At 48.2% G+C, this 24630-nt stretch overlaps 7 protein-coding genes and 1 non-coding gene across 8 annotated transcripts; 5 read left to right on the plus strand and 3 right to left on the minus strand.

Moving 5' to 3' along the window:
• Window positions 1–214: 214 nt before the first annotated feature.
• Window positions 215–1351, plus strand: Aud_006947 (SDR family NAD(P)-dependent oxidoreductase; the record flags this gene model as incomplete). Its single annotated transcript, XM_043291844.1, has 7 exons — window positions 215–264; window positions 312–456; window positions 513–818; window positions 873–1013; window positions 1071–1133; window positions 1184–1262; window positions 1311–1351. 7 exons carry the CDS (start codon window positions 215–217, stop codon window positions 1349–1351), a joined length of 825 nt encoding a protein of 274 aa, XP_043147779.1.
• Window positions 1352–1710: 359 nt separating this feature from the next.
• Aud_006948 lies at window positions 1711–1781 on the minus strand. The gene has a single exon. It is a non-coding gene; the product is annotated as a tRNA-Gly (tRNA).
• A 1055-nt stretch (window positions 1782–2836) lies between these two features.
• Window positions 2837–4812, plus strand: Aud_006949 (S53 family peptidase; the record flags this gene model as incomplete). The annotated part of the gene is made up of 5 exons (XM_043291845.1): window positions 2837–3729; window positions 3778–3919; window positions 3968–4061; window positions 4110–4413; window positions 4461–4812. The coding sequence occupies 5 exons, from the start codon at window positions 2837–2839 to the stop codon at window positions 4810–4812; spliced, it is 1785 nt and encodes a 594-aa protein (XP_043147780.1).
• A 501-nt stretch (window positions 4813–5313) lies between these two features.
• Aud_006950 (ankyrin repeat domain-containing protein) lies at window positions 5314–6807 on the plus strand (the record flags this gene model as incomplete). The annotated part of the gene is made up of 1 exon (XM_043291846.1): window positions 5314–6807. The coding sequence occupies one exon, from the start codon at window positions 5314–5316 to the stop codon at window positions 6805–6807; it is 1494 nt and encodes a 497-aa protein (XP_043147781.1).
• Window positions 6808–14467: 7660 nt separating this feature from the next.
• On the plus strand, window positions 14468–16060 carry Aud_006951 (uncharacterized protein; the record flags this gene model as incomplete). Its single annotated transcript, XM_043291847.1, has 4 exons — window positions 14468–14804; window positions 14851–14960; window positions 15016–15621; window positions 15689–16060. The coding sequence occupies 4 exons, from the start codon at window positions 14468–14470 to the stop codon at window positions 16058–16060; spliced, it is 1425 nt and encodes a 474-aa protein (XP_043147782.1).
• Window positions 16061–17963: 1903 nt separating this feature from the next.
• On the minus strand, window positions 17964–18587 carry Aud_006952 (class I SAM-dependent methyltransferase; the record flags this gene model as incomplete). Its single annotated transcript, XM_043291848.1, has 1 exon — window positions 17964–18587. One exon carries the CDS (start codon window positions 18585–18587, stop codon window positions 17964–17966), a length of 624 nt encoding a protein of 207 aa, XP_043147783.1.
• A 24-nt stretch (window positions 18588–18611) lies between these two features.
• On the minus strand, window positions 18612–19490 carry Aud_006953 (class I SAM-dependent DNA methyltransferase; the record flags this gene model as incomplete). The annotated part of the gene is made up of 1 exon (XM_043291849.1): window positions 18612–19490. One exon carries the CDS (start codon window positions 19488–19490, stop codon window positions 18612–18614), a length of 879 nt encoding a protein of 292 aa, XP_043147784.1.
• Window positions 19491–22309: 2819 nt separating this feature from the next.
• Aud_006954 (uncharacterized protein) lies at window positions 22310–23770 on the plus strand (the record flags this gene model as incomplete). Its single annotated transcript, XM_043291850.1, has 5 exons — window positions 22310–22652; window positions 22707–22830; window positions 22880–22989; window positions 23040–23430; window positions 23491–23770. The coding sequence occupies 5 exons, from the start codon at window positions 22310–22312 to the stop codon at window positions 23768–23770; spliced, it is 1248 nt and encodes a 415-aa protein (XP_043147785.1).
• Window positions 23771–24630: the final 860 nt, after the last annotated feature.

Below are 24630 nucleotides of genomic sequence, written 5' to 3' on the forward strand. Positions count from 1 at the left end.
CTAGAAGCGTAACTACGACCAGTTCAGTCTGCATAGCATATAGCTCGTCCACTTGTTTTGGTGCTCGTTCCCATCGATGAACTCCTGAACAGGCCTCGGTACGAAGATGGTGGGGCCAGACCTACCCCGCGTCATTCTCGACATTGCTTCCTATCATCAACTGACTCACTCCCACTTCAAGCATAGTTCACCTCCAGTTGCAAACCAGTACACAATGCCATATAACCTCAAGGGGAAAAATGTCCTCGTCACGGGGGGCTCAAGGTAGCATCTCATATGCCTTCTTTCCCCCAAAGCTAACGTCGGTTCAGGGGCTTGGGCGCCGTGATATGCCAGAAATTCGCAGCTGAGGGGTGCAATGTAGCCATTAACTATCACTCAAGCCGTGTGGTTGCGGAAGACCTTGCTAGTCGATTAGCTAAAGAGTACTCCATCAAGTCCATTGTTCTCCAAGGGGTCCGTTTAATTTCTGCAGGCACGTTGGAAGAGAATTGACATTGTACACTTTACAGGACGCTGAACTCCCAGAGGACAATCAACGTATTGTCCAAGAGGCTAATGAGCAATTATCGGGCTTGGATATTGTTATTGCAAATGCTGGGTGGACTCGCTTCGCCAACCAACGGGACATTTACGACTTATCTTTCGAGGAATGGGACAAGGCAAGTTACAGACTGGCTGTCCTTGTTCGTGATGCTAACTGTATGCAGGGCTGGAGAGTGAATGTGATGTCGCATTTACAACTCATGCAAGCGGCTAAGCCGATATTCGAGAAGAATGCGGATGGAGGTGTTTATATAATGACCTCATCGATCGCAGTACGTTCTCTCTCTTCAAGGACCTATAACCCATGTCTCATATGCAATAATTAGGGCATCACTACAGACGGAAGTAGCATGGGCTACTCGGTGAGCAAGGCTGCTGCTTTGCATCTCATGAAGCACCTTGCGCTGTCCGTGGGACCAAAAATCCGTGTCAATGCTGTTCTACCGGGACTGATGTTGACCGAGTGGGTGAGTGCCATTGCCATGGACGTTCAAACATTCTTCTGGTATTAAGATGTCGATTAGGGTAAAAAGTTTGGCGATTCGGCGATTGAGTGGCTCAATGAAAAGGCCATATTGAAGCAGGAGGTGATGCTGTTGTCCTCGGTATCTTCGTCTGCTTGCTGATTTGCTACTAGACCGACCTGGAGGATTGCGCGAATATGTTTGTCACTTTGGCAAAGAATACGTCCATTACTGGACAGCAGATTGTCATTGGTAGGTTCTCTCCCCTCCTGCGCTGATTAGGTGTACTCATCGATGCAGATTCGGGACTCGCCATGGGAAGGGCCTCCCCGAGCAAATAGCAGCACGGAGTATATATTCGATGTCCATGACCACAAAATGCCATGATCGGCATGAGAAAGTGCATAGTTTCTACAACATCGCAGTCCTGGTTCATATACCCAGATATTCCGTATGTGCTAGCAGAGTGCTTGTCAGCAAGGTCAACTGGAGGTTGGCTTGGCGGGAAAATATATAGATTAGCTTTTCAGGTAGACAACTAAATTGCTCCTACATCGCTCATTATTCATGGAATACCCCACAGAGATTTCAACCTTGAATTCGACGAAGACAATGGGTAGTGGAAGATCAAGAAGAAGAGACAAGTCGATTATTATAGGACAATCTTGACAGGTGCAAAAAGATATAGACAAAAAAACGATGCATCATCCGTGAATCGAACACGGGCCTCGTCGATGGCAACGACGAATTCTACCACTAGACCAATGATGCTATTGCTTGGCATATCTAATTAATTAGTGCTACATAGAGCAAACAGCGACCAAAGATTCTCTACAAAACTGTCCACAACTGACCCTAGGGTATCATATGAACATCACTTGCTCGGTTGTTTGGTTCGCAACGTTGATCTTACCGGGACCAATGGGACAACAAATCCCGTATTGCTAGTAATATTTTACCGATAGGAACCGCAACGACATGGCCATCCTGGTTCATGATATCGATTAACCGAGAAGGCAAACACCTTCCTAAAGCCGCTTAGTGGAATCCTTCCACAAAGTGGACCATTGTTGACATCGCCGATTGTCAATCATCAACAAATTTGAGACGGAAGTGGCTAAACTACGATGGAGGACTGAGGCGCTGGATATTGGTACGTCTTCATTTACTCCGTATGGTCCTTGCCTGTGAAATTTGCTCAATTACTCAAAATTACCAGATATCTTGAGCCTTTTGAACGCATTTCTCGAGCTTCCGAACAAAGTACCCTCGGCTGATCAGTTTCCCGACCGTGCAAAATGGTTAGGATTCTGCTAGTAGATGTAACCTTTGGCTGTCCCACATCCCAATAACAACCAATCCTCGGCCAAGTCGCCGGTTCCTGGCAGAAACCCCCAAAAAGGCTTGGAATGATTGGCGGGGGTGGAGCAAAAATGCTTGTGCTGGCTTGACCAAGATAAGCACTCCAGCCCCCTCAAATAGGCAACCAAAAAGCCGCCATTAATCAATCGAGTAATTCAAAGACAACTATCGCGCCACTCCCACGGTCTTCCGGTGGACTTAATTAAACATCCTGAACTAATGCCTTTATGGTGTCTGCAGAGAAAATCCCGCAATGCCTTGCTGGACTCTGCATGGTGCGATGCGCGTGCCCTCGCTTTGCCCCCGACCCCTAGCATCATGCCGGCTGCCGTCACATGGAATGATAATTTCGCCTTTCCAGACAACTGACATGCAAATATAAATATCGATCGGCTACCGATCCAGATTGCTGTCCTTTGTCTTTATCTCTACCCTGTGCATTCGGCTCCGCAGTCCTCCCCGCAATGCTCTCCTCAACTCTCTACGCAGGCTTGCTCTGCTCCCTTGCAGCCCCAGCCTTTGGCGTGGTGCACGAGAAACTTTCAGCTGTTCCCAGTGGCTGGACGCTCGTCAAAGATGCATCGGAGAGCGACACGATCACTCTCTCAGTTGCCCTTGCTCGGCAGAACCTCGACCAGCTAGAGTCCAAGTTGACGACACTGGCGACCCCAGGGAACGCGGAGTACGGCCAGTGGCTGGACCAGTCCGATATTGAGTCCCTATTCCCTACCGCAAGCGATGATGATGTTATCCAATGGCTCAAGGATGCTGGCATCACCCAAGTGTCTCGTCAGGGCAGCTTGGTGAACTTTGCAACCACAGTGGGAACGGCGAACAAGCTCTTCGACACCAAGTTCTCCTACTACCGTAATGGTGCTTCGCAAAAACTGCGTACGACGCAGTACTCCATTCCCGACAGCCTGACGGACTCGATCGATCTGATTGCTCCCACTGTCTTCTTTGGCAAGGAGCAAGAAAGCACACTGCCATCTCACGCAGTGAAGCTTCCAGCCCTTCCTAGGAGGGCAGCATCTAACAGCTCTTGCGCGAACCTCATCACTCCCGCCTGTCTGGTGGAGATGTACAACCTCGGCGACTACAAGCCTGATGCATCTTCGGGAAGTCGAGTCGGCTTTGGTAGTTTCTTGAATGAGTCAGCCAACTATGCAGATTTGGCGATTTATGAGAAGCTGTTCAATATCCCGTCCCAGAATTTCTCGGTCGAATTGATTAACGGAGGTGTCAATGATCAGAATTGGGCGACTGCTTCCCTCGGCGAGGCGAATCTGGACGTGGAGTTGATCGTAGCCGTCAGCCACCCCTTGCCAGTAGTGGAGTTTATCACTGGTGGTTCACCGTAAGGCAGTCCTTCCGAGGTGAAAGCAATCATGCTAAAATGAACTAGGCCGTTTGTTCCCAACGTGGACGAGCCCACCGCTGCAGACAACCAGAATGAGCCCTACCTCGAGTACTACGAGTACTTGCTCTCCAAACCCAACTCCAAGCTGCCTCAGGTGATTTCCAACTCGTATGGCGACGATGAACAGGTAAGCGGCCTCGCAGTTCCGTTGTATAGGTAGACACTAATCTGTTAGACTGTTCCCGAGTACTACGCCAGAAGGGTGTGCAACCTAATCGGCTTGATGGGTCTTCGTGGTATCACGGTGCTCGAGTCTTCTGGTGACACCGGTAAGCACAGATCCTCTGGCAGTCTCTTCCATACTAACATGGTCAAAGGAATCGGCTCGGCGTGCATGTCCAATGATGGCACCAACACTCCCCAATTCACTCCCACCTTCCCTGGCACCTGCCCCTTCATCACCGCGGTTGGTGGTACCCAGTCCTATGCTCCTGAAGTTGCCTGGGACGGCAGCTCCGGCGGATTCAGCAACTACTTCAGCCGTCCCTGGTACCAGTATTTGGCGGTGGAGGACTACCTCGACAACCACGTTACCGAGGATACCAAGAACTACTATTCTCAGTACACCAACTTCAGGGGCCGTGCATTCCCTGACGTTTCAGCCCATAGCTTGACTCCTTAGTACGTGGCCCTGATTTCATTAACGTCCGCGTTCTAATCGCATGTAGCTACGAGGTTGTCTTAACTGGCAAACATTACAAGTCTGGCGGCACATCCGCTGCCTGCCCCGTCTTTGCCGGTATTGTCGCTATGTTGAACGACGCCCGTCTCCGCGCCGGCAAGTCTACCCTTGGCTTCCTGAACCCATTGCTCTATAGCATACTGGCGGAAGGATTCACCGACATCACGGCCGGAGCCTCAGTCGGTTGTGATGGTATCAACCCTCAGACCGGCAAGCCAGTTCCTGGTGGTGGCATCATCCCCTACGCTCACTGGAATGCTACTGAGGGCTGGGATCCTGTCACCGGTCTTGGTGTTCCCGATTTCATGAAGTTGAAGGATTTGGTCTTGTCCTTGTAATTGTAGGAGTGAGTAGATGAGCAATCATAACATTTTCTTCCCCTTGAGTCTCATTTATTCGGTGGTATTGTCCACGATATTCGCGGTACGTCAGGCACACCATGTCTCGTATTGTGGACATAGCCAAATCTTGCTTCTTGTAGGATGCAGTAGTGGTGCTTTCTGAGAAATGAAGGTGGATCAGAACGCCTACAGAAAGGCTGTAAATGATAAGGCTGTTTTTGTCATCGCAAGGCTGATGACACGTTGGATGGCGAAGTGGTTAGTTGTTCCAATGCTGTGGTTGGCTCGACTACTTGATGAAAGGCTGGTGTGCGCAACAGCTGCTCAAGTAACAGCAGAGCCTTGCATTAGCTTGCTTGGCCGCTGGCTGTGCCACGCCATGGAGCCTGCTATAAGCCGCCGACCTCGTCGGTTCAGAAATACGTCTCTTCTATCGATGCATCGACTTCGACATCTACAGCTAGAACATTATTAGTAACGCCGCTTGATGATCCGAGCATGGACAACACTCACGTCGACCAGCCATCGCCACCTCAGTCGGTACACGATTCCGAAGACGAATGGCTCGCGAGTCCGCAGCACCCGTCAACACAGGTGAGGCAATTGTGGAACATGCAATTCTCCAGTTCGCAATGGGATCCATATGCGACGAAGCCTTTGAGGTCTTTGAGAGAAGCAGTCCTTATTCCTGGGAATTATTCTGAGATCCAAGCGATACTGAAGAACGAGCAAGTGGATGTGGACGAGAAGGGCCCAGATGGCCGAACTGCCCTTTCGCTAGCCATTGAGTGCGGCAAGTACTACGTCGTAAAAATTTTGCTGGGCAACGGAGCCGACCCCAATATTCGAGAAGATCGAAACCGCACCCCATTCTTTTGGGCCACTACGCAAAGCCAACGTGCCTCCAATCTTAATTACAATTATAAGGACATGATTAAATCTCTCCTGGACTTTGAGGCAGATCCGGTTTTAACAGATGACGAAGGAAACACCCCGCTTGCTGAGGCTGCTGCTATAGGAAATGAAGAATTCGTGAAGCAGGCTGTGGAGGCTGTGGAGTCTGGTCTTGCCAAAATCAACACGCAGGGCGATGAGGAAAAAACTCCGCTGATGCGTGCAACAACTGGAGGATGGCCAAATTGTATGAGATATCTTTTACCACACCCCGCCGATATGGGTAGTTGTGCTTGGTGGGAACGATTCCTTCAGACCAGGGCACGGCAAAGAGAGAAGGATCCGCGCCGATCTCAATTCAAGGACCTTTGTATGGAAGATCGTACTGGCTTAGAAGATCTAATATCCCAGCTGCCAAACGATTCCGTTTCGGGAACGAATCCTCCCGGCGGGCGCACGTTTCTCTCGTGGGCTGTGGAATATGAAGACGAAGAAATCGTTGAACGACTTCTGCGTTGGGAAGAGAATCCCAACGTTCGTGATAAAACGGATCATAAGATGAGCCCCTTGATAAAGGCATTGAAAATTGACAATATGGCCATCGTCGACCTGCTCAAGGGGAGAGACAAATATTCGATGCATATTTTGGTGGACGAAGCTGATGATATGGGTGAAGAGCAAGCCTTGGAGCTCGCACGCAAGCTTCTAGAGCGAGGATACGATCTTAACAAGCGTGATTCCGAAGGCCGGAATCCCCTCCACATCGCATGTCATAAAGGGAGAAAACGCTTTGTTGAGGAGTTTCTCCATCCAAATTTCGGAACCCAAAACGCCTCCGTTCATGAGAAGGATAATACCGGGAAAACGCCCTTGCAGTATGCAATCGGCAACAAGGACATCGTCAAGCTTCTGGTCGAACGCGGGGCAGACCTCAGTGATGTGGAAACTGCAAGTCTGTTCAAACTCGGAGAACCAAAGCCGCTCTGCGTCCAATTGACTAATATTCGGGGCCCTAACCAAACTCTTCTTCTGATCAGTGACCATAACGAAGCACGACAGCTGTGGAACCCGGAGTTTGGAGTGCCCCAATTACGGTGATTTACCATCTAGCCTTTCTCAAAAAGTCTTGCCCCAGTACTGACTCTGCCAGTCTCTTCAATTTGGAAATACCAGAGTTTAGCAGCCTTGAGATCAGAGAGGATCCTGTTTTACGTCATAAATATGGTGAATATTGTCGATTCTTTCAGCCAAAGTGTCCAGCCCAGCGCGGTGAAACTCAGTTGTTCAAGCTATGTATATCTTTTCCTGGCTTGACGCGACGTTCTGAGAGATCTCCACTGGAGATCCGCCTTTCCAAGCTTTTTCCATTGGAGATAGCCTGGACCGTTAGGGAAATGGAGCATAAACCTGCATTTGGATACATCAGCACGCTTTCGAACTCTGAAGTACCTAAGGACCACGGGGAACTTCTCAGAAAGTTGATGACCGAAGTTGCCCGGGAATGGAGGAAGAGGGTACGGATTTTAGCGGATGAAATCAATGACATTGTAAGCGTGCCTCTGATCCCCGATATCCCGGACGGACCTGATCTTTCCTCAATTGGCAAAAAAGAGATCAGACCAGGTCGAACAGGATGGTAGAAGCCGGGCTGTCCTCGGGAGGTTGCAGAGAAAGGCAGGACAACACGCTAAGCTGCGAGGTTGGTTGAAAGACCACATTACTGGACTCACACACGTGGTGGATGTCGATTCGTATTTGCGAAACGAGCAACATGGTGATCAGAAGGGCCCGCTTAGGAAAATAATCTGGGAGATGGATCAGGAGGTGAGTTCAGGACTTGCGCGCATCGAGCAAAACATTCGCGAGTCACTACAGATTGTGAGTGCATCCCCCCATCTACTCTCGACCCAGCTGACCGGTGGTTGATAGGAAATTGCATGGATCTCCATTAGCGAGGCCACAAGCATCAAACGGCTAACTTGGGTTACTGTAAGTCAATTCAAACCCACCGGTTCGCAGACTGACTCTCAAGTTCATATTTCTCCCCCTTATGTTCACGTCGGTAAGTCTACGCGCAACAAAGGAATCCATCTACATCTTTCCTGATTACTTACACATCTCCCAAGAGCCTCTTCGGGATGAATATAAACATTCTGAAAGACAATCCCGACTGGAGATGGTTCCTTCCAATTGCGGTATCTTTGATACTTTTGACCTTCGGTTTATGGTTGCTCTTTGACTTGGTAGGTACTCGAATGCTGTGGTTGCTGTGGTGAAACGAGTGATGGTGTCTAATCTGAGTGGCCTAGGCTGAGCCATTGGAGTTCCGGATGAAGAGATTGATAAATTCCAGGGAGAATCCCAAATATACGAGGCCTGATGACGAATGGAAGTCCTTTGAATCAAGTGTTGTTTGATATGGATAGGTATACATATTCCACTATCGCAGTCTGTTCAGAAGGCCCGGATCACTGCCCCGTTCGTTACATAATTGTCATAACTGGTCAACACCCTGTTAACTAGAATCAGTAACCTGACCTCATGTCCTTCTTTCGTGGTTTTCGAAACCACTACATGATAGTCACAGTTTGAGAGGACGAATCCATGTCCAACCAATAAGGAATAAATAATTAGCCATTCTTAAAAGAAAAGCTCTGCCAGCCCCTTTCCAGTCCCCATAACTAGCCGTAGAAACGAAGAGTGCCTCATGCTCATAGAAGCCGTCGTCCAAGTCGGTACCATGCTCTTAGGAGGGCCTTGCAACAGTTTTTCGACCCAGAGATGATATGATGTAGTAATTGTCTCTTCTGGGATAAGCGCTAGGCACGCATGTCTACACAGCTAAGGCGTTTTTGCACGTGCTACCAAAACCAGCAGGTGCTAATAGACGTGATTGGAGGTGCAGGAAATAATAAAAGTATATGCCTATCTCTCCCTTCTCTGCAATCTTATGCCGTTACCCACGACTTTAGTCTTTCCCATCGTTTACTGGTTAGGCTCGAGCGGCTCGAAACCCTTAGCACTTTGGGGAGGGCTTGTTTTGCAGAAAGTGCGTTAGTGTCTGGGAGGACTGTCACAGAGTTGTAATTTACTAAGTTGTGAGAGCTGTCTGTGCTATCACAGTTGTGTTATATAGTTACACGCCTAGGCCTAATACACCAGTAGTGCGGTCAGGGTGACAGAACATGATGGTATCAAGAACAGCAACTCCAACAATTAGAAACTAATCTTCCCTTTCTGATGGTCACCTTCCAGGCTTCCATCATCACCGCGGGGAGTCTAACGGGCGCCTATCATCAAGCAAGGCGAGCCTGTCTTGTTGACAGGATAATGAAAAGCGTGGGGTTTGCGATGCAATTTATATTAAGAGAGTTAAAACTAACAGTGGAATACAGAGAAGCAGCTCCACACCGAGATATATCATGACCTTACTATTACATCCAAATCTCCCCTTACTCCTTGAAATGCACCCGGCCTATCCCTATCAGCAGCCGTTCCCCAACAAACCTGAGCTGAAGACGCTCTCAAACTTTGTTTTGTCCAGGAACGACACGCACGCTTGAATCTTATCATTATACTCACCAGTCGCAGGCTTACACACGGTCATTATATTGCACAACAGTTCTAGGTTTCGCCGTATTTCACGGGTCGATGAGAACACGTTATAGCCTATGTCCCGCGGGCTTTGCAAAATATCGAGCTGGACTTCGGCGGCTAATGCCAGCGGCCGCATTATGAAAAATGTCATCTCTTTATAGGCAGGGATCTTTGGGTAGAGCCAATGTTAGTATATGTTATCTTTCTGTTCTAGATCGCGCGGGAGTGAGTATGCCCGTTGCGTTCAAACTAGTGGGTGAAGGGAAAAGCAAATTGGGGGACACATACTTGTTGAGCATCACTAACATTGGCTTCTCGAATCAGGTCGCACATAGCGTTTGCAACAGCGACACATGAAGTTCGGTACTCTTTGGTAACAGGACCTAGAAACGCGGCTTTCTGAGATCCAATAATGGCGGTTTTGAACCAATCTATGTGAGCGCCCAGAACAATAATACACGTGAGTACTCGAAGTTCATTATCTGGCCCACTGAGAAACTCTGGTGTTGAGAGAGAGTTACACATGATTGTTATATCCCTTCCAATTTTCTCATGGACAAGACAGAAATTATAGTCTGATGTGCTGTCTGATATGTATTTCTTGGTCATCTCGCGATGGCGGTCCCCGTCTACGACAAGCTTCATAGAGAGAATGAAGAGCGAAAAGACGGAGAATCCCTTCGCCATACATTTCGTGATTTCTTCGGAAAGATAGACAATCTGATCTGGATCAGAATCCATTGTTGAGTTGGGGACTGGTATTGCGGTGCGGATCTAGATCAGATTTGTTAATTACAAAAGAGAGGATAAAGTTGTAACCAAGGACAGGCTTACCTTATTGTATTTGACTGGTATACAGCATGGAAAGCTCGCAGTCGCATTGCAATGCATCGCGAATGCAATCCAGAATGTTCGTCTTATCTTCTGAAGACATCCAGAGCTATGTGATTTTGGCAGCATGATCTGAGAGCTATCGCTCTCCCGTTCGGCTGAGGTCTGATCGAGCATGTCATATCCTAGCAGGCTTATTAATTGCATAGTACGTGCTATGGTTAGAAGCCCTTTCGGTCTGCTGATGTGAGTAAACTCAAACCTCGCAACAAGAAGCAGAGCTTGAACTGTCTCAATGTTCAGGAAAGAAGAGTTATCGGCCAGGTTCTCGGCTTTTTCCAGATGGAAGCGGGCCGCTAGGTAGGACTCCATTGCTAGGGCTGACTCCCCACATGCACTTGACCCAGACAGGGCAGCTGCATATTTCAGGGCCATGCATTGGTGTGCCTCCATTGGAATAATGGAGTGCGAGAACTCTTGCTGGTCAATAAGCATCATGTGTTTCTGCACTACGTCAAAATATGACTGGCATCTGAATGATGGAATATTAGACTTGCGGTTGTTTATGCTTTTAGCGTAATGAAGCACCTACTGTTGCTCAAGTCCGAATAATGGAGTGGCTTGCTCAAACGGTGAGTTGAAGAGAGAACCTGGAGGCTTGTCTTTCAGGCTGCTCATATTCATATATAGGTTTGAATGGGCTTCATCTGTACCCGAGCTATTCACGGCATCGACCATGGTTGGTGGCTGATGGTGGCTGCTAAAGTACCTATAAGTCTACTAAATAGATCCTCAGGTTTGTTTACGGAAGAACATACCTAGGGTCAAACTCCGGAAATATGACGTTCGAGTAGCCAATTTCATCACCTTGTGACAGTAGATTGTATCCAAGCTGCGGATTGTGAGACAGATATTGGGGGGGTAATGGTGAATTCGGTTCTATGGACTCCATTGTGATCTGAAGTCCATATTCCGGGAGACTCGTTTCCACTTGTACTACATTTGTAAGCGCGGAGAAAGCCAATAGTCACCAATGACAGATTCTTTGGCGACGCAGCATCTGGAGGAAACCTTACGTAGGCGAGAGTGAAGTAAATTCAAAGCCGACTTTATTTCGTCGTTGTTTGTATTCTCCGATGGATAAACGCATGTCTGACCCGACTTATGACAGCGATGGCACTGCGGCTTTTCCCTATCACAGCGTACCTTGCGCTCACGGCATAAATTGCAGGTCGTTCGCTTCAGCTGAGATGAAGTCACATGGGATTGAGATTGAATCTTGTCGGCCCGGCCTAGAGATGCCATCGTGATCGTCGCACTCAACCTGGAGGTCATCAAAAGGTTTTGCTCGAGTATAGGTATAGAGCACGATAGGGTCGCTTCGCTACGTTTTTTTTTTTGTACCAAGCTTTCGTTATAACTTATAACTATCAGCCAATTGCGGGGGTGGAAGCAGGATCCGATCGCTGCTGCTGCCCTAAGGCACTCGCACGCCGTTACTTTCAGTTGGAAGTAGGGCACGCGGCCGTTGGAGCACACCTGAGTCGTATTCACGCACAGGAGACAGTCGTATGTCCGTGGTGCCAAGCACCGAAAGAGACAGTCCAGCACCTGCTATTGAATGCAGGCACTGGCGCAAGCAACGGAGGGTATTTTATAGGACCCTGATCAGACAAGGGGTCAACACAGCGACGGCCAGAGAGAAAGCCCCAGACGGACGGCCTTTTAAGGATCAGAGAACCACTCAGGCTCTCCTAGAAATGCTCTCAACCACTGCAATTGGATATGCACAGGGAGACAAGACGCGGGAAGTAGATCGCATCTAGAGGGACAATCAAGCGTGCTAAGGTGAGATCCACACAGCCAGGACTACCAAGGAGGGCCAGGCCGAGTGCCTTTGCGCGGATTAGGTGGATCAGGCGAAGAAAAGGAAAAGAAACAGAAGGACCAGACAATAAAGGGAGAGAACGCGGCCGGACCACGCTTAGCCGCGTTAGGACCAGTTGAGTCATTGCGCCGCTTTGCACCACTCTTAGGCAACATTAATCCTGTTGCCTGGACCAGACAGTTTGGGACAGGTTGTGATAGGTATACATTAGCGCGACGTAGTTTCCTGGCGATGCCTGCATGCACCAAAGAAGATAAGATATATATGCCAGTTGATTCCTGGTTCTAGTACTGCCAGGTAGGCCCTCTACCCCGCTCCATAGATCAGTGGCTGCTAGCGCATTGGCTCCCACTTGTCCCAGGGACCCCCTGGGCCGTGATGCTCATAGCGCCTACGAGACCAGCTGTCAAACATTTGCTTTTCGCATGTGCTATCAGTGCCGGACGCCCTATATTATTGAGTATCCCACTTGCCTACCGTGAGACGTAGTCTATATAGCCGCGTGGATTACTTATAGCAAGTAGGGGTAGAATCAGGATTTTGTAGGGGTTTCTGATTGGGCTCCGGCCCAAAGCCGTCACGCACCCGTAACCTAGATGTGTGCTGGACCGATTGGTCCTCGGAAAGGCCCTTGTTTCGAACACCGAACACCTCCGAAATCTCGCTACGCGGCCGTCGTGCCTTGTGTTTTCTCTTTTTCTCCCCTAACGAGTTCTTTTGGTCCATTGAATGCCATTCACTTCAATCCTAAAGGCTTCAGCATAACGTTAAGAGAAGGCAGGTAAGGCTCGCACCTAACGATACACCTGTCCCTAGAGGGAACTGGGGGCAGGTTGTCTCTTTCAATTCGCCGAGTTCTCACAGCGGGCTTGGGTGGACAGTATCTCTGCTCAAACTAAGTCGGGAATATCTTGCAGGTAACAGGTGAACTCCTCAGCATCTCGACCAACACGCTGTGACTTGAGCAAAGAGGTTTAACCCCGAACACTAGATATAAACCACATTCAGCAAGAATGGAAAACATAGGTTGTTTTAAAAATTGAAGCAAATTTGGCTATCAAAGGCCCGTAGACCGGTCGTCCAGAAGAGGCGACACATAGAGTCCTATATGTTCTTCCAAGTCCGCATTTGCTCACTCAATCTGGCCATCTGTCTCGAAGCTATGCGGAGTAGAGGTAAGAGAGGTACTATTCACTCGACGGGCCGGTTGCATCCGGAATTCACTAACAAGAACAATTCCCAACGTAGATATCCAGTGGTTGACAGGCAATATGGCTTCCAGGCATGATGAGCGAACCTAATCAACGGAAACACTTCTTCGGCGGCCCAGGTCCCCTTCCACGGAACCAACTGGTTCATCTTGGTTAGCTGATCAATAATGGCGAGATGCTGTCATAGCTATACGTTTCCTGCTGATGGGGATCAAGTCCATTAATGTATCTCGTCAGAATGTTCAAGCACAGACATCGGGAGGAGAAAGAATTCCTACAGCCGTCGGGAGACGGGGTGATTCGGCGGCAGGTGTCACATTTTCGGCTCCCTCCGTCCACGTATTTGCACATCTCGGGTCAATAGTCTTCACAGAACACTGGTTTGTAGGCCTCTGAGCGTTGTGTGACGTTCAGAAGCAGGCCAAAATAGAATTGTTGATCTCCAGTCCCTGAAATTCAGGAGGTTTCTTGCTTCACTTGTGAATCTCACGAAGTCAGGAGCAGAAATTGGACTACATTCCCATCCCTTGCACAGTAGTACTCGGTACGTAAAAGGACCCGAGGTGGAGCTAGTGTTCTGACCAAGCGCTGTGATAAGTAGTTAATTGTTTGAAAACTCCAAGCCATATTTGTGTCAGGAGTATAAAGAGAGCCAGCTCATCCATCGCATTTCACGGGTCCGACACGGTAACACGGCGAATGAGTCACAGCGGTTTATGCCTATTGGAGGCATGCCGAGAGCAATCACCTCGTCCAAATATGGTACCAGGGTCCCTGCAGCTGAGTTTTGCAGACATCTGGGTATCGTTGGACGGCAGCAATGCACTGAAAGTGTTAGATTGCTTGCATCTTGGTAGGGCTCGGGCGCTCGGCCGCGACGATGTGCCAAATAGCTTCGGGGGTCCGGCCGAGCATGTCGATCCAAGCTCGGCAGCCAATGCGAACTCAGATCCGGCCCCACTATGAATGTGGCTTGCTGACAGGCATTGGGAATCGGAAATATCAATGGCGCTTTTGGTTTAGCGCTCTGTAGCTGCATACAAAGAAATGAGTCTCTTTCGGATGCACCGCCGAGTAGGGGATGTATAGATACGCTAAAGGCTAAAGGCTGCGGTATATTTCATTCTAACTTAAGCCAGAAAGTTACGTTGGGATTTTTCTTTCTCTCTGTATTATCATCACCAGGCTGAAAGGTAGTTGGTTCGAGCGTTCTAAGCTTTGATTCAAAATCATGTCAACATTCGGCGTTCGCGATGCGCCATTCGGCCAGCTATGTCGACTAGCTCTCGGTCCTAGGGTTTTCCGTTATCCCGATGAGCAAGAAGGATTCGAGTATCAACCGGCGGAAGAAACACCACCTGAAGCGCCTACGCCTGAAGAACACAGCGACTCGACAGATACAAATGCGGATGTGGAAAAGGCCGCGCCAGTGCCGTCGCCAGGCCAGTCAAAGTCTGGTTACCAGACTGTAGGGTGGTATAGCGACAGCGATCCCGAAAACCCGCAGGTGTGGTCCCTGGCAAAGAAGACCATTACTTTCACCCAGATCTGCCTTCTCACCTTTGCAGGTCAGTTTACGAGGGATTTGGCAAGATTTGTTCTAACAGGCTATAGTATACTGTGGATCTGCAATCATCACTCCAGCGCAGCCAGTATTTGTTGAAGTGTTTGGTGTTGGTGCCCAAGAATCGTCTTTGGCGCTCTCGATGTATGTTTTGGGATATGTAAGTGATCCCATACCTTCAGCAGAGATGTAACTACTAACGAGGGTGTGTTAAGGGAATCGGGCCGTTATTCTTCAGTCCTTTGTCCGAAGTCCCAGCAGTTGGGCGGAACATTCCTTACTTTGTTTCATTTTCGCTCTTTATCATTATCACAGCTGTGGCTTCTCGAGTGTCGAACTTTGCAGGGCTTATTGTGCTACGGTTTCTTCAAGGGCTCCTAGGCGGCCCTGTTCTGGCGACTGGAGGAGCCTCGGCTGCCGATATCCTTTCTTTCCCAAAGATCCCTTACGGTCTCACTTTCTGGGGATGTGCCACCTTGGCAGGGCCCGCGCTCGGGCCGCTTTTGTCAGGGTTCTCAGCGCCGTTGAGCTCCTGGAGGTGGTCTATGTATGAGCTGCTAATTCTCTGTGGCTTCACATGGATTCTCCTCTTCTTCTTCCTGCCAGAAACCAACGCCGACTTTATCCTTTTGAAACGGGCCAAGCGCCTGCGCAAATCTACCGGAAATCCGAATCTTCGATCGGACTCGGAAATTAAGCAAGGAAACATTCACTTCCTGTCCCTTCTGGGCGGTTATCTGACTACGCCTTTCCTGGTCACGCTGAAGGATCCGTCTGTGGCTTTTATTAATATCTACACTGGTCTTATCTACGGCATTTTTGTGAGTCTCGGAATATCATGATTATGGGAATTGGCCGCAGGACAGTGAACTAAAAAATGACACTTAGTACTCTTACTTTGAATCGTTCCCGATTGTTTATACCCAGATTCACGGGTTCTCTACGGGCATAATGGGGACTATCTTTCTCAGTGTGGTTGTTGCTTGCTTCTTCGGAGCTGGCTCCTACCTTGCGCTTGTCAAGTTCCACTATGAACCTTACACCTATAAAAACGGAATTGGCTCTCCCGAGCATCGACTTCTTCCAGGGGTTGTTGCGGCATTGATTGCACCGTGTGGAATTCTTATTTTCGCTTGGACCTCCCGGGACTGGATCAATTGGGTTGTACCCACGATTGGCATCGTTCTTTACATGGCATGTGTCTTTGTGGTAAGTGGATTGACAGAGATTAAAAGGTTTGAGGCACTAAAGTCTTCCTAGATTACAATGTGCATTTTCATATACTTGCCTATCTCTTACCCTCGCTATGCTGCGAGTTTGTTTGCAGCTAATTGTAAGTTGCAAACATGCTTCTATGCTGTTCGTCCTTGAACATTGTCTCCTCTAACCCACCCTTTCAATAGCGTTCCTTCGTAGCGCATTGGCTTGTGGCGCTATCCACTTCTCGCAACCTCTTTTCAATAATCTTGGTATTGGAAGAGGATGTACACTCCTCGCCGGGTTGACGTGGGCATGCTTTTTCGGTATTCTTATACTGTGGAGGTATGGTGACAAACTGAGAGCCAGAAGTACTTTCGCCCAGGTTTACTGATTGGCCTGCTGTGGAATGGTTTGAGAGACGCGAATTTCAGCATGGTTGACACATGAGCCTGGAACTTACTGGTTGGAGGAAACCCCTGGAAAAGATTAGATTCTTTGAACTTTGTTTATTATTAGTGTTTACTCAAGTTTACTGTCCGTACTGAGCCTTTTGGCTATGACAGACCTTGGATCTTGAAGGCTATCCCAAATTGATTCAAGCGCAGTTTTGAGGCGCTCCCTATCAAGCAGATCTTCACGGATGAGATCTGACCTATTCAGATCGCTTTCCATGGTTTGGAGTTCGCCGGGCGTTAGGGATGTCAAGTCATCGGGAAAATCAGGTTCAAATAGAAGCACCGCGATACTTATACTAAGCGGGGTAATATCAAATCGCCAACTAAGTAGTGGTCCCTCTTGAGGTCTATCTCCTAGGATGAACTTATTGATTAGGTCCCGTAAAATATGCTGAAGCTTCCACAGCAACTATCATAATTTATGTTGTACATCCCTCTGGGTTAGTCTCCCTTTGTAGACCTTGTCAACTACTTTATAGAGGATATTGTTACAGCAACAAGCACCGCAAGGCAAAATGACAGACAGAATTACGAAGCGGTGCTGACCAATCATTCACGGCCTAAGGTATGCAATGTTTATGCGGTACTATTGGCAATTTGTACAAACACTATCATGCAACGACACGAGCTATTTCTCCGGGGGTACCGTCTCCTTACAAGGCCGTCCTCTATCGGCTCGTCGTTCTGCAATTTCTCAGATTATCTCATAGGAACATCATAACGTTTGTTACAGGAGAAGGCGTTGGTGGCACTAGGCCCAGCCTTGACACTGCTGAAGAAAGAGCACACCTCGAATGTGATCCCTGAAGACTTATACCGTGAACATGCTTGACCAGCTATGCCAGCGATTGCTGCATTGAGTCCTCATGATGAATCAACCTCCAGGCCAATCATGCTCTCTTCCTACACCAGGGAAATATTTGCTCCATGCATGACACATGGTAGTACTTGTTCGGTTCTAAGGCTCATGAGAGATGCTAGAACTCACCAAAGTATCGACCAGAAAGGCCCTTGACATTGAAGCGAAATGCAGACCTGACATTAGGTTCTCCAGTTACCTTGGCAGTTATTCACCCCCAGAAGCGACAGTGACTTCTGGTGCTAGGGTTGTCTTGTAATAGAATCAGTTGTTTCTCCTTTGTAAGTTCATCGGCAATACACTCTCTTTGAAATGCCAGTCGCTTGAGTGGATATCGGCTAATCGTCTCCCACTTATCATACAGTTCATGCGAGGGATTATCGTAGTGTGTTTCCGCTGGTGAAAGGGCGGCCATCTGCTTATGAGGAGTCATGCTTTTTAAGAGACTGTGTCCAAGGCACAGATATGGTGGCTACCGAATATAAACCCGAGAGTAAATGAACTGGCTTGTGAAGGAGGCGGCATAGTTACGTAGGACGGACCCCTTGTATAAGAGAATATAAAGATTATATTTTTACGCCCTTGGGATATGTAAAACGTGTCGATCCTGACTTCTGTCAGAAAGCAGTCCGATGTCAAAATTGGATAATCAATTTGGCAGCGGCTTAGCCACCAAAACAGCAACCTCATCATTGATCGCATACGGGCGATCCCTGAAATGCAGTTTCAGATGCGGGATTAGCGCCTCCTTCATCAGCACAAAGTTCGCATCGTCCCTGAACCAGAAACCCGCCAACACCTCAGCCGCTTTCTGGCATCTCTCCGTCAAATCTTCTTCTGGAAAGGCACAGTACGCATTGACACGGAAGACCTCAACATCGCCAAAGCCGTACTCAGCAAAGACTGTTGCCGCGGCGTTCAAAAGATACCCCTGATGGTCAATAGCGGTGTTCTGTGCACTAAGGGGGGCGCAGACGTCATTCAATAAATTGACCAGTTCATTATCCGGAGCGCCCTGCACAATGACAATTCGGGAATTCGGACTGCTGGGGTCAACGACGCGTGCTATCTCCCGTAGTGATTTGTCGAGATCATCTACATAGTGGAGAATCCACATGGCCACGGCAGCGTCGAACGTCCTGTCGCGGAAGGGGATTTCCTCTGCTGAGCCGCTGCAAATCGTAACTCCCTGCGCTTGTGCCTCTTGTATCTGCACCATTTTCCGGTCTGCATTAGGCTCGAGGGAGTATGCTTCAATCCCGCGTTTCGCCATTGCGATGGGGAGTTCCGCGATCTGTTAGCCGGGAGTGTATTCAGATGCCAGAAGGATATACTCACTTCCATAACCACTTCCAACATCCAAGACCTTCTTATTCCCTTTGATTACTTCCAACACTGCGTCGAATTCATCTCTAACCAGCCGCTCTGAGAAAGGGGCCCAGGCAGCCTCACTGAGTGGATGGGGCCCACGATATGACGTGGGGAGCGGGTATGGTCCCATAAGCGCGTGATCGACAACTTTCTTAGCGATTATCAAGTAATGATCTTGGATCTCCTTGTCGTGCGGTGGTTTCGCGTTGAAGACAAAGGATCTTTCGAGCTGGATTTCAAAGCCCGCAGCCCTGAACAAATCCCGCCATCCGTCCTTAGTATATACTGTCCCGAGGAATCTCCTACCCATGAAGAGAAGATCGGCATGTCGGACAATCTTTCCTGAGGCATCATACAGACTCTCATCATCCACCAGGCTGGTGCTGGGTATAGTTCCCAATACCAGCAGCCCGCCAGTCTTCAGCCACTCGGAGTACTTGAACATCATTGAGTATGTTTGACTATGCGAGAGCTGGAACATGGAGAAGATGGTGAAGATAGCGTCATACTGCATGGAGGGTTGGAAGGTCGTCATGTCCGCTTTTTCAAACCGGCCGATGACTTGGCGGGAGGCAATATTGACCATCTCCTGCGAGATATCAATGCCGTGGATCTTGTGGCCGGCGTGGGCAACGCGGGTTGCCACTGGCTTTCCAGTTCCGCAGCCTACATCGAGAACTTGGCTTTTTGGTGAGAGTTCCTTGAGAGCACAGTCGATGGCATCCTCAAGCCCAGAATTGTTGACGTATGACTCCTCATATTGCTGCCCAAGCTCATCGAAGAGCTTCTCCGCGCTGAGTGTCATTGTATTGATATCGCAGTTAATTTTGGAAAATATATGTAACTGAGGATTGGATTGTGCGATTAATAGAAAGAGATAGAAAGATGATCCAGCTTAAATAAGGGAGCTCCGCTCAAATTTGCCCATTGTTTTGACGAAACAGCATCCTGGCAACGGTACAGATTTGGGAAGTGCGAGAAATAGAATATGCAACCCAAGGCCAATGTGCAAATAGTGCCTGTTGGCAGTTTGACTATCCGACCCACTGAGATTAAGCTTACTCTTGATCGTTACTCGAATAAAGTTTACCCTTGCATCCTTGACCGCTACTCAAGGCTCATGTCTAGGGGCTCGCCGGCCCTCAATCGGTGCTTCACCCTGCCTTGCAGATGCGGGCCATCAATCACTGTCACAAAATAGTCCTTATATTTCAGGTGCCTTCTGCCCAACCATTTGTCAGGGATGCCAGGCATGCAAGGGTGTTGGACCACATACCCGTGATCTGGATATTCGATCTCAAAAAGCCGAATGATGTGTGCCAGGCATATATACAAGGCGGCCATGGAAAAACTACCGGCTGCATGAGAGGCTGATGGTGCAGTGAGACAGGTTGTACAAAAGGGGAATCTGTTACCTGATCGCAGGACATTGCCTTGGGCCCACTGAAAAGGCAAGCTCCCATTTCCGCATCATTTTGCCTCCACGGATCCATCTTTCGGGACAGAAATCATCCGGATGCTCGAATATATCCTCATCATGATTGGGGAAATAGTTACTGCTGGATACCTGTATCTTGTCCAGTTTAGTACGGTGATTTATCTCAAAGTCTTGGTTATGCAGAAGGAAAGGAAAGGCACACTCCTGCAGGAAGGTAAGTCCCAGCTATTGTCATCCCACCTGGGGGCGTAATGCGTGGAATACTGTAAGAAACTTGCGCATTAGGAATATGCTCGCCTCATTGAGTGAACAGACAAAGAGGGCCCTACGGTGAGACCACGCCCCCTGTTATGCGGAGTGTCTCCTTGATCACGGCGGTCTAGATCTATGTGATCAGCCACTTTTACATAGCCTTCTGCATCCAGCCGGGCAACTCACAAAATATGGTAACCTTTCCAACTCAGACCAAGATGGACATTCCTGAGTGTGGTCTGGCCAGGAATTGGCCAACTCTTCTTGTAGTTTGGCCAGAAGCTGCTTATCCCGCATAGTATAATAGGTTGCAACGGTGAGCGTCGTTCCGACCGTATAGGCGGCAGCAAAAATTATAGTGAAGGTGTCCGACATGATAGCAAGGTAACTCAGCGATGGGACACGACGATCTCTCTCGATAGTGGTTAGTGCTGTAAACAATGGAATGGGATTTCCTCGATTGCCTTTGCTTGGATCATCAGCCAAAATCTTATCAAGACAACCTTGTAAACCCTAGGGGCGTCGTCAGCATTCCACAAACTTAGCAATATGGGTCCACAGACCTCTAATCGATCGAATAGTGCCCTACTTTGCGGATAGAGGATCCGCAGGCTCCAGGGGCTGAAGTAGTTGGTTAGGCTTCGCAACCAGCTGCAGTGACCCTGCAACCAGAACCCTGCAACCATAGCATCTACGGCTTTGAGGGTGGGACATTGAAAATCTGCCCTTCCCAACGAGTCAAAGGTGAATCCGAATACGTATTGTGTTATGATATCAGATGCAAAGCACCGGAGCGCCATGTATATGTCGATCGACTGCCCTCGCGATGCTGGCGTATGCAGCAATTCGCAAAGCCTTTCCGCCTGTTTGCCATTAGCGGAAGCTCTTTCCAGATCGGGAATGGAAATCACTCACCTGAGTGATGAAAATCTCCCCATAATTGAGAGTCGCCTTGCGGGAAAACATTTGTAGCATTGGCTTCCTATGTTTCCTGGCTTCTGCGTGGTCCAACGTAGCAAGGGTTCCACCAGGAACAAAGAAAGCATCGTAGAATTCCGGATCCTTACATGTGTCTCTGGAGTGGTAGACATCAAAGTATGCATCTGTGCTGGAAAAATGGACCTATCAAAGAAACAGAGGTCAGAATGGGGGGGGGCATCAAGACCCAGACAAAGGGCGGGATCAGCAAACCTCATTTGGCCCTATTCTTACCGCAGTACCTGTCCTTGAGATGAGCACATACATTACGAGTAACTTCAAGCCCATTCCTCACCGTATTTCATGTGCAGGAACTTAAGGTGGTTGACCACGTCTCCTCTTCGAATTACACTGTAGTAGAAATGGTAGAGGCGTGTGATAGCCGCCAGCCAAGGTCCAGGTATTGAGGCCAGAGGATGGAAAAAAAGACGGTATATCACGATGTATAGGACCAAGAATATCAGGAATTGGAGTATTATCACGACAGTGGTGACTGGGAAGGCCATGTCGAGTTGTCTGTCTCGGAAATGTGGCGTAGCTGACTGGATCGAAAAATTGAGCCTGGAGGATGATCATGGTCCATTCAACAGAGCCTGACACCGTTTCTGGTTACTGCATTTTATAGTCAGAACTATAAGCAAGACGCAGCTCCACTTGCTATCCCTTCTCGTTCGCACAAGTAAGGAGGTCTCTCCAATTCTAGGGTCTTCTAGATTCACGTGAGCTTGTGATGTGATGTGTCGTTTGAAGCTAAGGTGAGTAAATATGCAGCCACCGTGGATAAAATGGCATCCACAGCGTAGATTGTACGTAATTGTGTAGATAAGAGAGTGTCGAAGGACGACGGGAATTCCACTGGGACATATATACCGCCGTCGACGTCACTTTTAACATGACAAATTTGTTGTCTCAATATTATTGCATCTAGAATATTTCTGTAACCCCCCGTGAAAGCAATGACAATCACCCTCAATCCTAATACGAGAGTGGAAGCTCTATCCTCCCTCATCTCGCAAAAGGCACCTCGCGCAGTTCGGGATGTTCTACAATCTGGCTCTGCTACCCTGCCGGATAAAGAACAAAGTCAGATTCGGGAGGTCATTGATGCATGTCAAGAGTTGACAGCTCTCTTGACTGAACCACATGAATGGATTTCAAATGTTGCATGGGGATATGTTGACAGCGTCGCGCTCTCACTTGTTCTGGAAATGAAAATCCATCATCATGTCCCCCAAGCCCCGGGGGCGATTTCACTCTCACAGCTGACTGAGAACACCGGTGGCTCTATGGACCTGATTAGTATTGACGTTCCTGACACGCTGCTCTGGACTATAACATACTAACATCCCTCAGAAAGGGTGATGCGGCAATGTGTGAAGCGATTCATTTTTGATGAAGTCGAACCACATCTATACTGTCATAATAGTCGCTCAATACGCCTTTTGGATACTGAGTTCTCATCACTTATTGATTACCTGTGAGTCCATCAATAGTAAGGCTAAAAGTGATACATTCTAAAGGAATAGGACTGATGACGGGTTTGTAACCGGAGCTCATCTCTCGCGAAGTCTCTCGCAATCCAACTTTCAGATACCAGATAATCATCGCCAGGCAGCATTCCAGCTGACCTTTAACAGTACGTCAGGCTTTTAAATAACTACAGTGTCATACTAATTGCTGATGCAGCTGACAAGACTTTGTACGAGTACTATGACTCTGTGGACCTGAAACGAGGAAATCGTTTCGCGAACGCCATGGCTGGACACTACAACACTCCTCTCGACGATCCCATTGAGAGCATCTACCCCTTCGACAGCTTGAAACCAGATGCACAGATAGTGGATATCGGAGGCGGCAAAGGGCAGCAATCGATCCGACTGGGAAGAAAGTATGCCCACATGTCCTTCATAGTACAAGACCTCGGCAGCGTTGTTGAAAGCGCCCAGACCACTGTGGATATACCCGAAACCGTCACAGGACGAATCCAATGGCAGGCACATAACATGTATTCTCCACAACCGCTTCACGGCGCCGACGTCTATTTATTGAGCCATGTCATGATGGATCACCCGACCAGGTAGGAGACGTCTGCCACATGTGATTACAACCCTTATTGACAGCTTCTTACCGCGCGCAGTGCCTGTGTCACTATTCTTCAGCACATCGTCAAGGCGATGAAACCTGGTCATTCAAGAATTCTTATCCACGACTTCCTTGATCCTGAGAAGCAAGAATATGTGTCCCGATTTCTGAACGAGCTGGACTTTCACATGATAGCAAGCCTGAATTGCTTCTCAAAATCCCTCAAAGGCTGGTTGGAAGTGTTTCGCAATGCAGAGACAGCACTCCAGTTGAAGAGAGTGTTTAAGGGGTCAAAGAATTCAGCAGTATTTGAGCTAATTTTGGAAGATGATTGAAAGTATATCTCAAAGTCAGAAGAAGATAGCCTGTCTAAATATAACAAAAGCCTTATTGGCTGTTTCTGAGAATGGAGAGCCTATGCACCCTATGACTTTGATGGAAGGTACGAGCCTCCTACTGCACCTTATACTACGGCTGGTACTATAGTCGAGACTTCTTCTGGCGGAGCTCCTACACTAACTAGGTATACTCTCTTGGAAACTTTGCTTCACACTGCTTTATACAAACACATTGAAGGCTGGATACATGAGATAACCTGCTTGCTATTTGGATATAAGAAGCACATCAACATGCCTATGTTTACTTAGCTATGCATCAGGTCCACAGCATTTATCTAATGTTAATTCATCATCACCTGCGCGAAGTAGCTAATTATCAAGATCCTTCAGCGGCCCTGACTTTCATAGATATCTAAAATATGATTCCTGTAGCCTGTAGGGCACCCTTTCAGAATCTCCATGCTATACTACTCTGGGTCATCCTTGTATCCTGCCTGCTTGACTCTAATTATGGATTACCATTATGTATTATCAAGGATATAGCCCATTACCTATCATGTCATCTGACTCTCTAGGAATATCTGTAGAGTACTCATCGCGCTAACCTCAATGGATACTTATGCTTCTAGGGAAGTACTCTCGTATGGTAAGAATTACCTTAAATACCTGACATGGGTTGGTGCAGTAATATATAAAGAACTCAGTTCGAGTAATGCCTTCACCTGAGAAGATCCTCCTACTCATTTTTTTCCTCAAGGTACAGCTTTTGAGAGGCGCTAGATGGACAAGAATTAGCCATTACGAAGTAAAGGGCTGAAAATAGGAAATTACTTTCTAATAGCAGAGTATCTGGAGAT

Source organism: Aspergillus udagawae, assembly GCF_001078395.1.
Source record: "Aspergillus udagawae IFM 46973 DNA, scaffold_5, whole genome shotgun sequence".
Taxonomy (NCBI): domain Eukaryota; kingdom Fungi; phylum Ascomycota; class Eurotiomycetes; order Eurotiales; family Aspergillaceae; genus Aspergillus; species Aspergillus udagawae.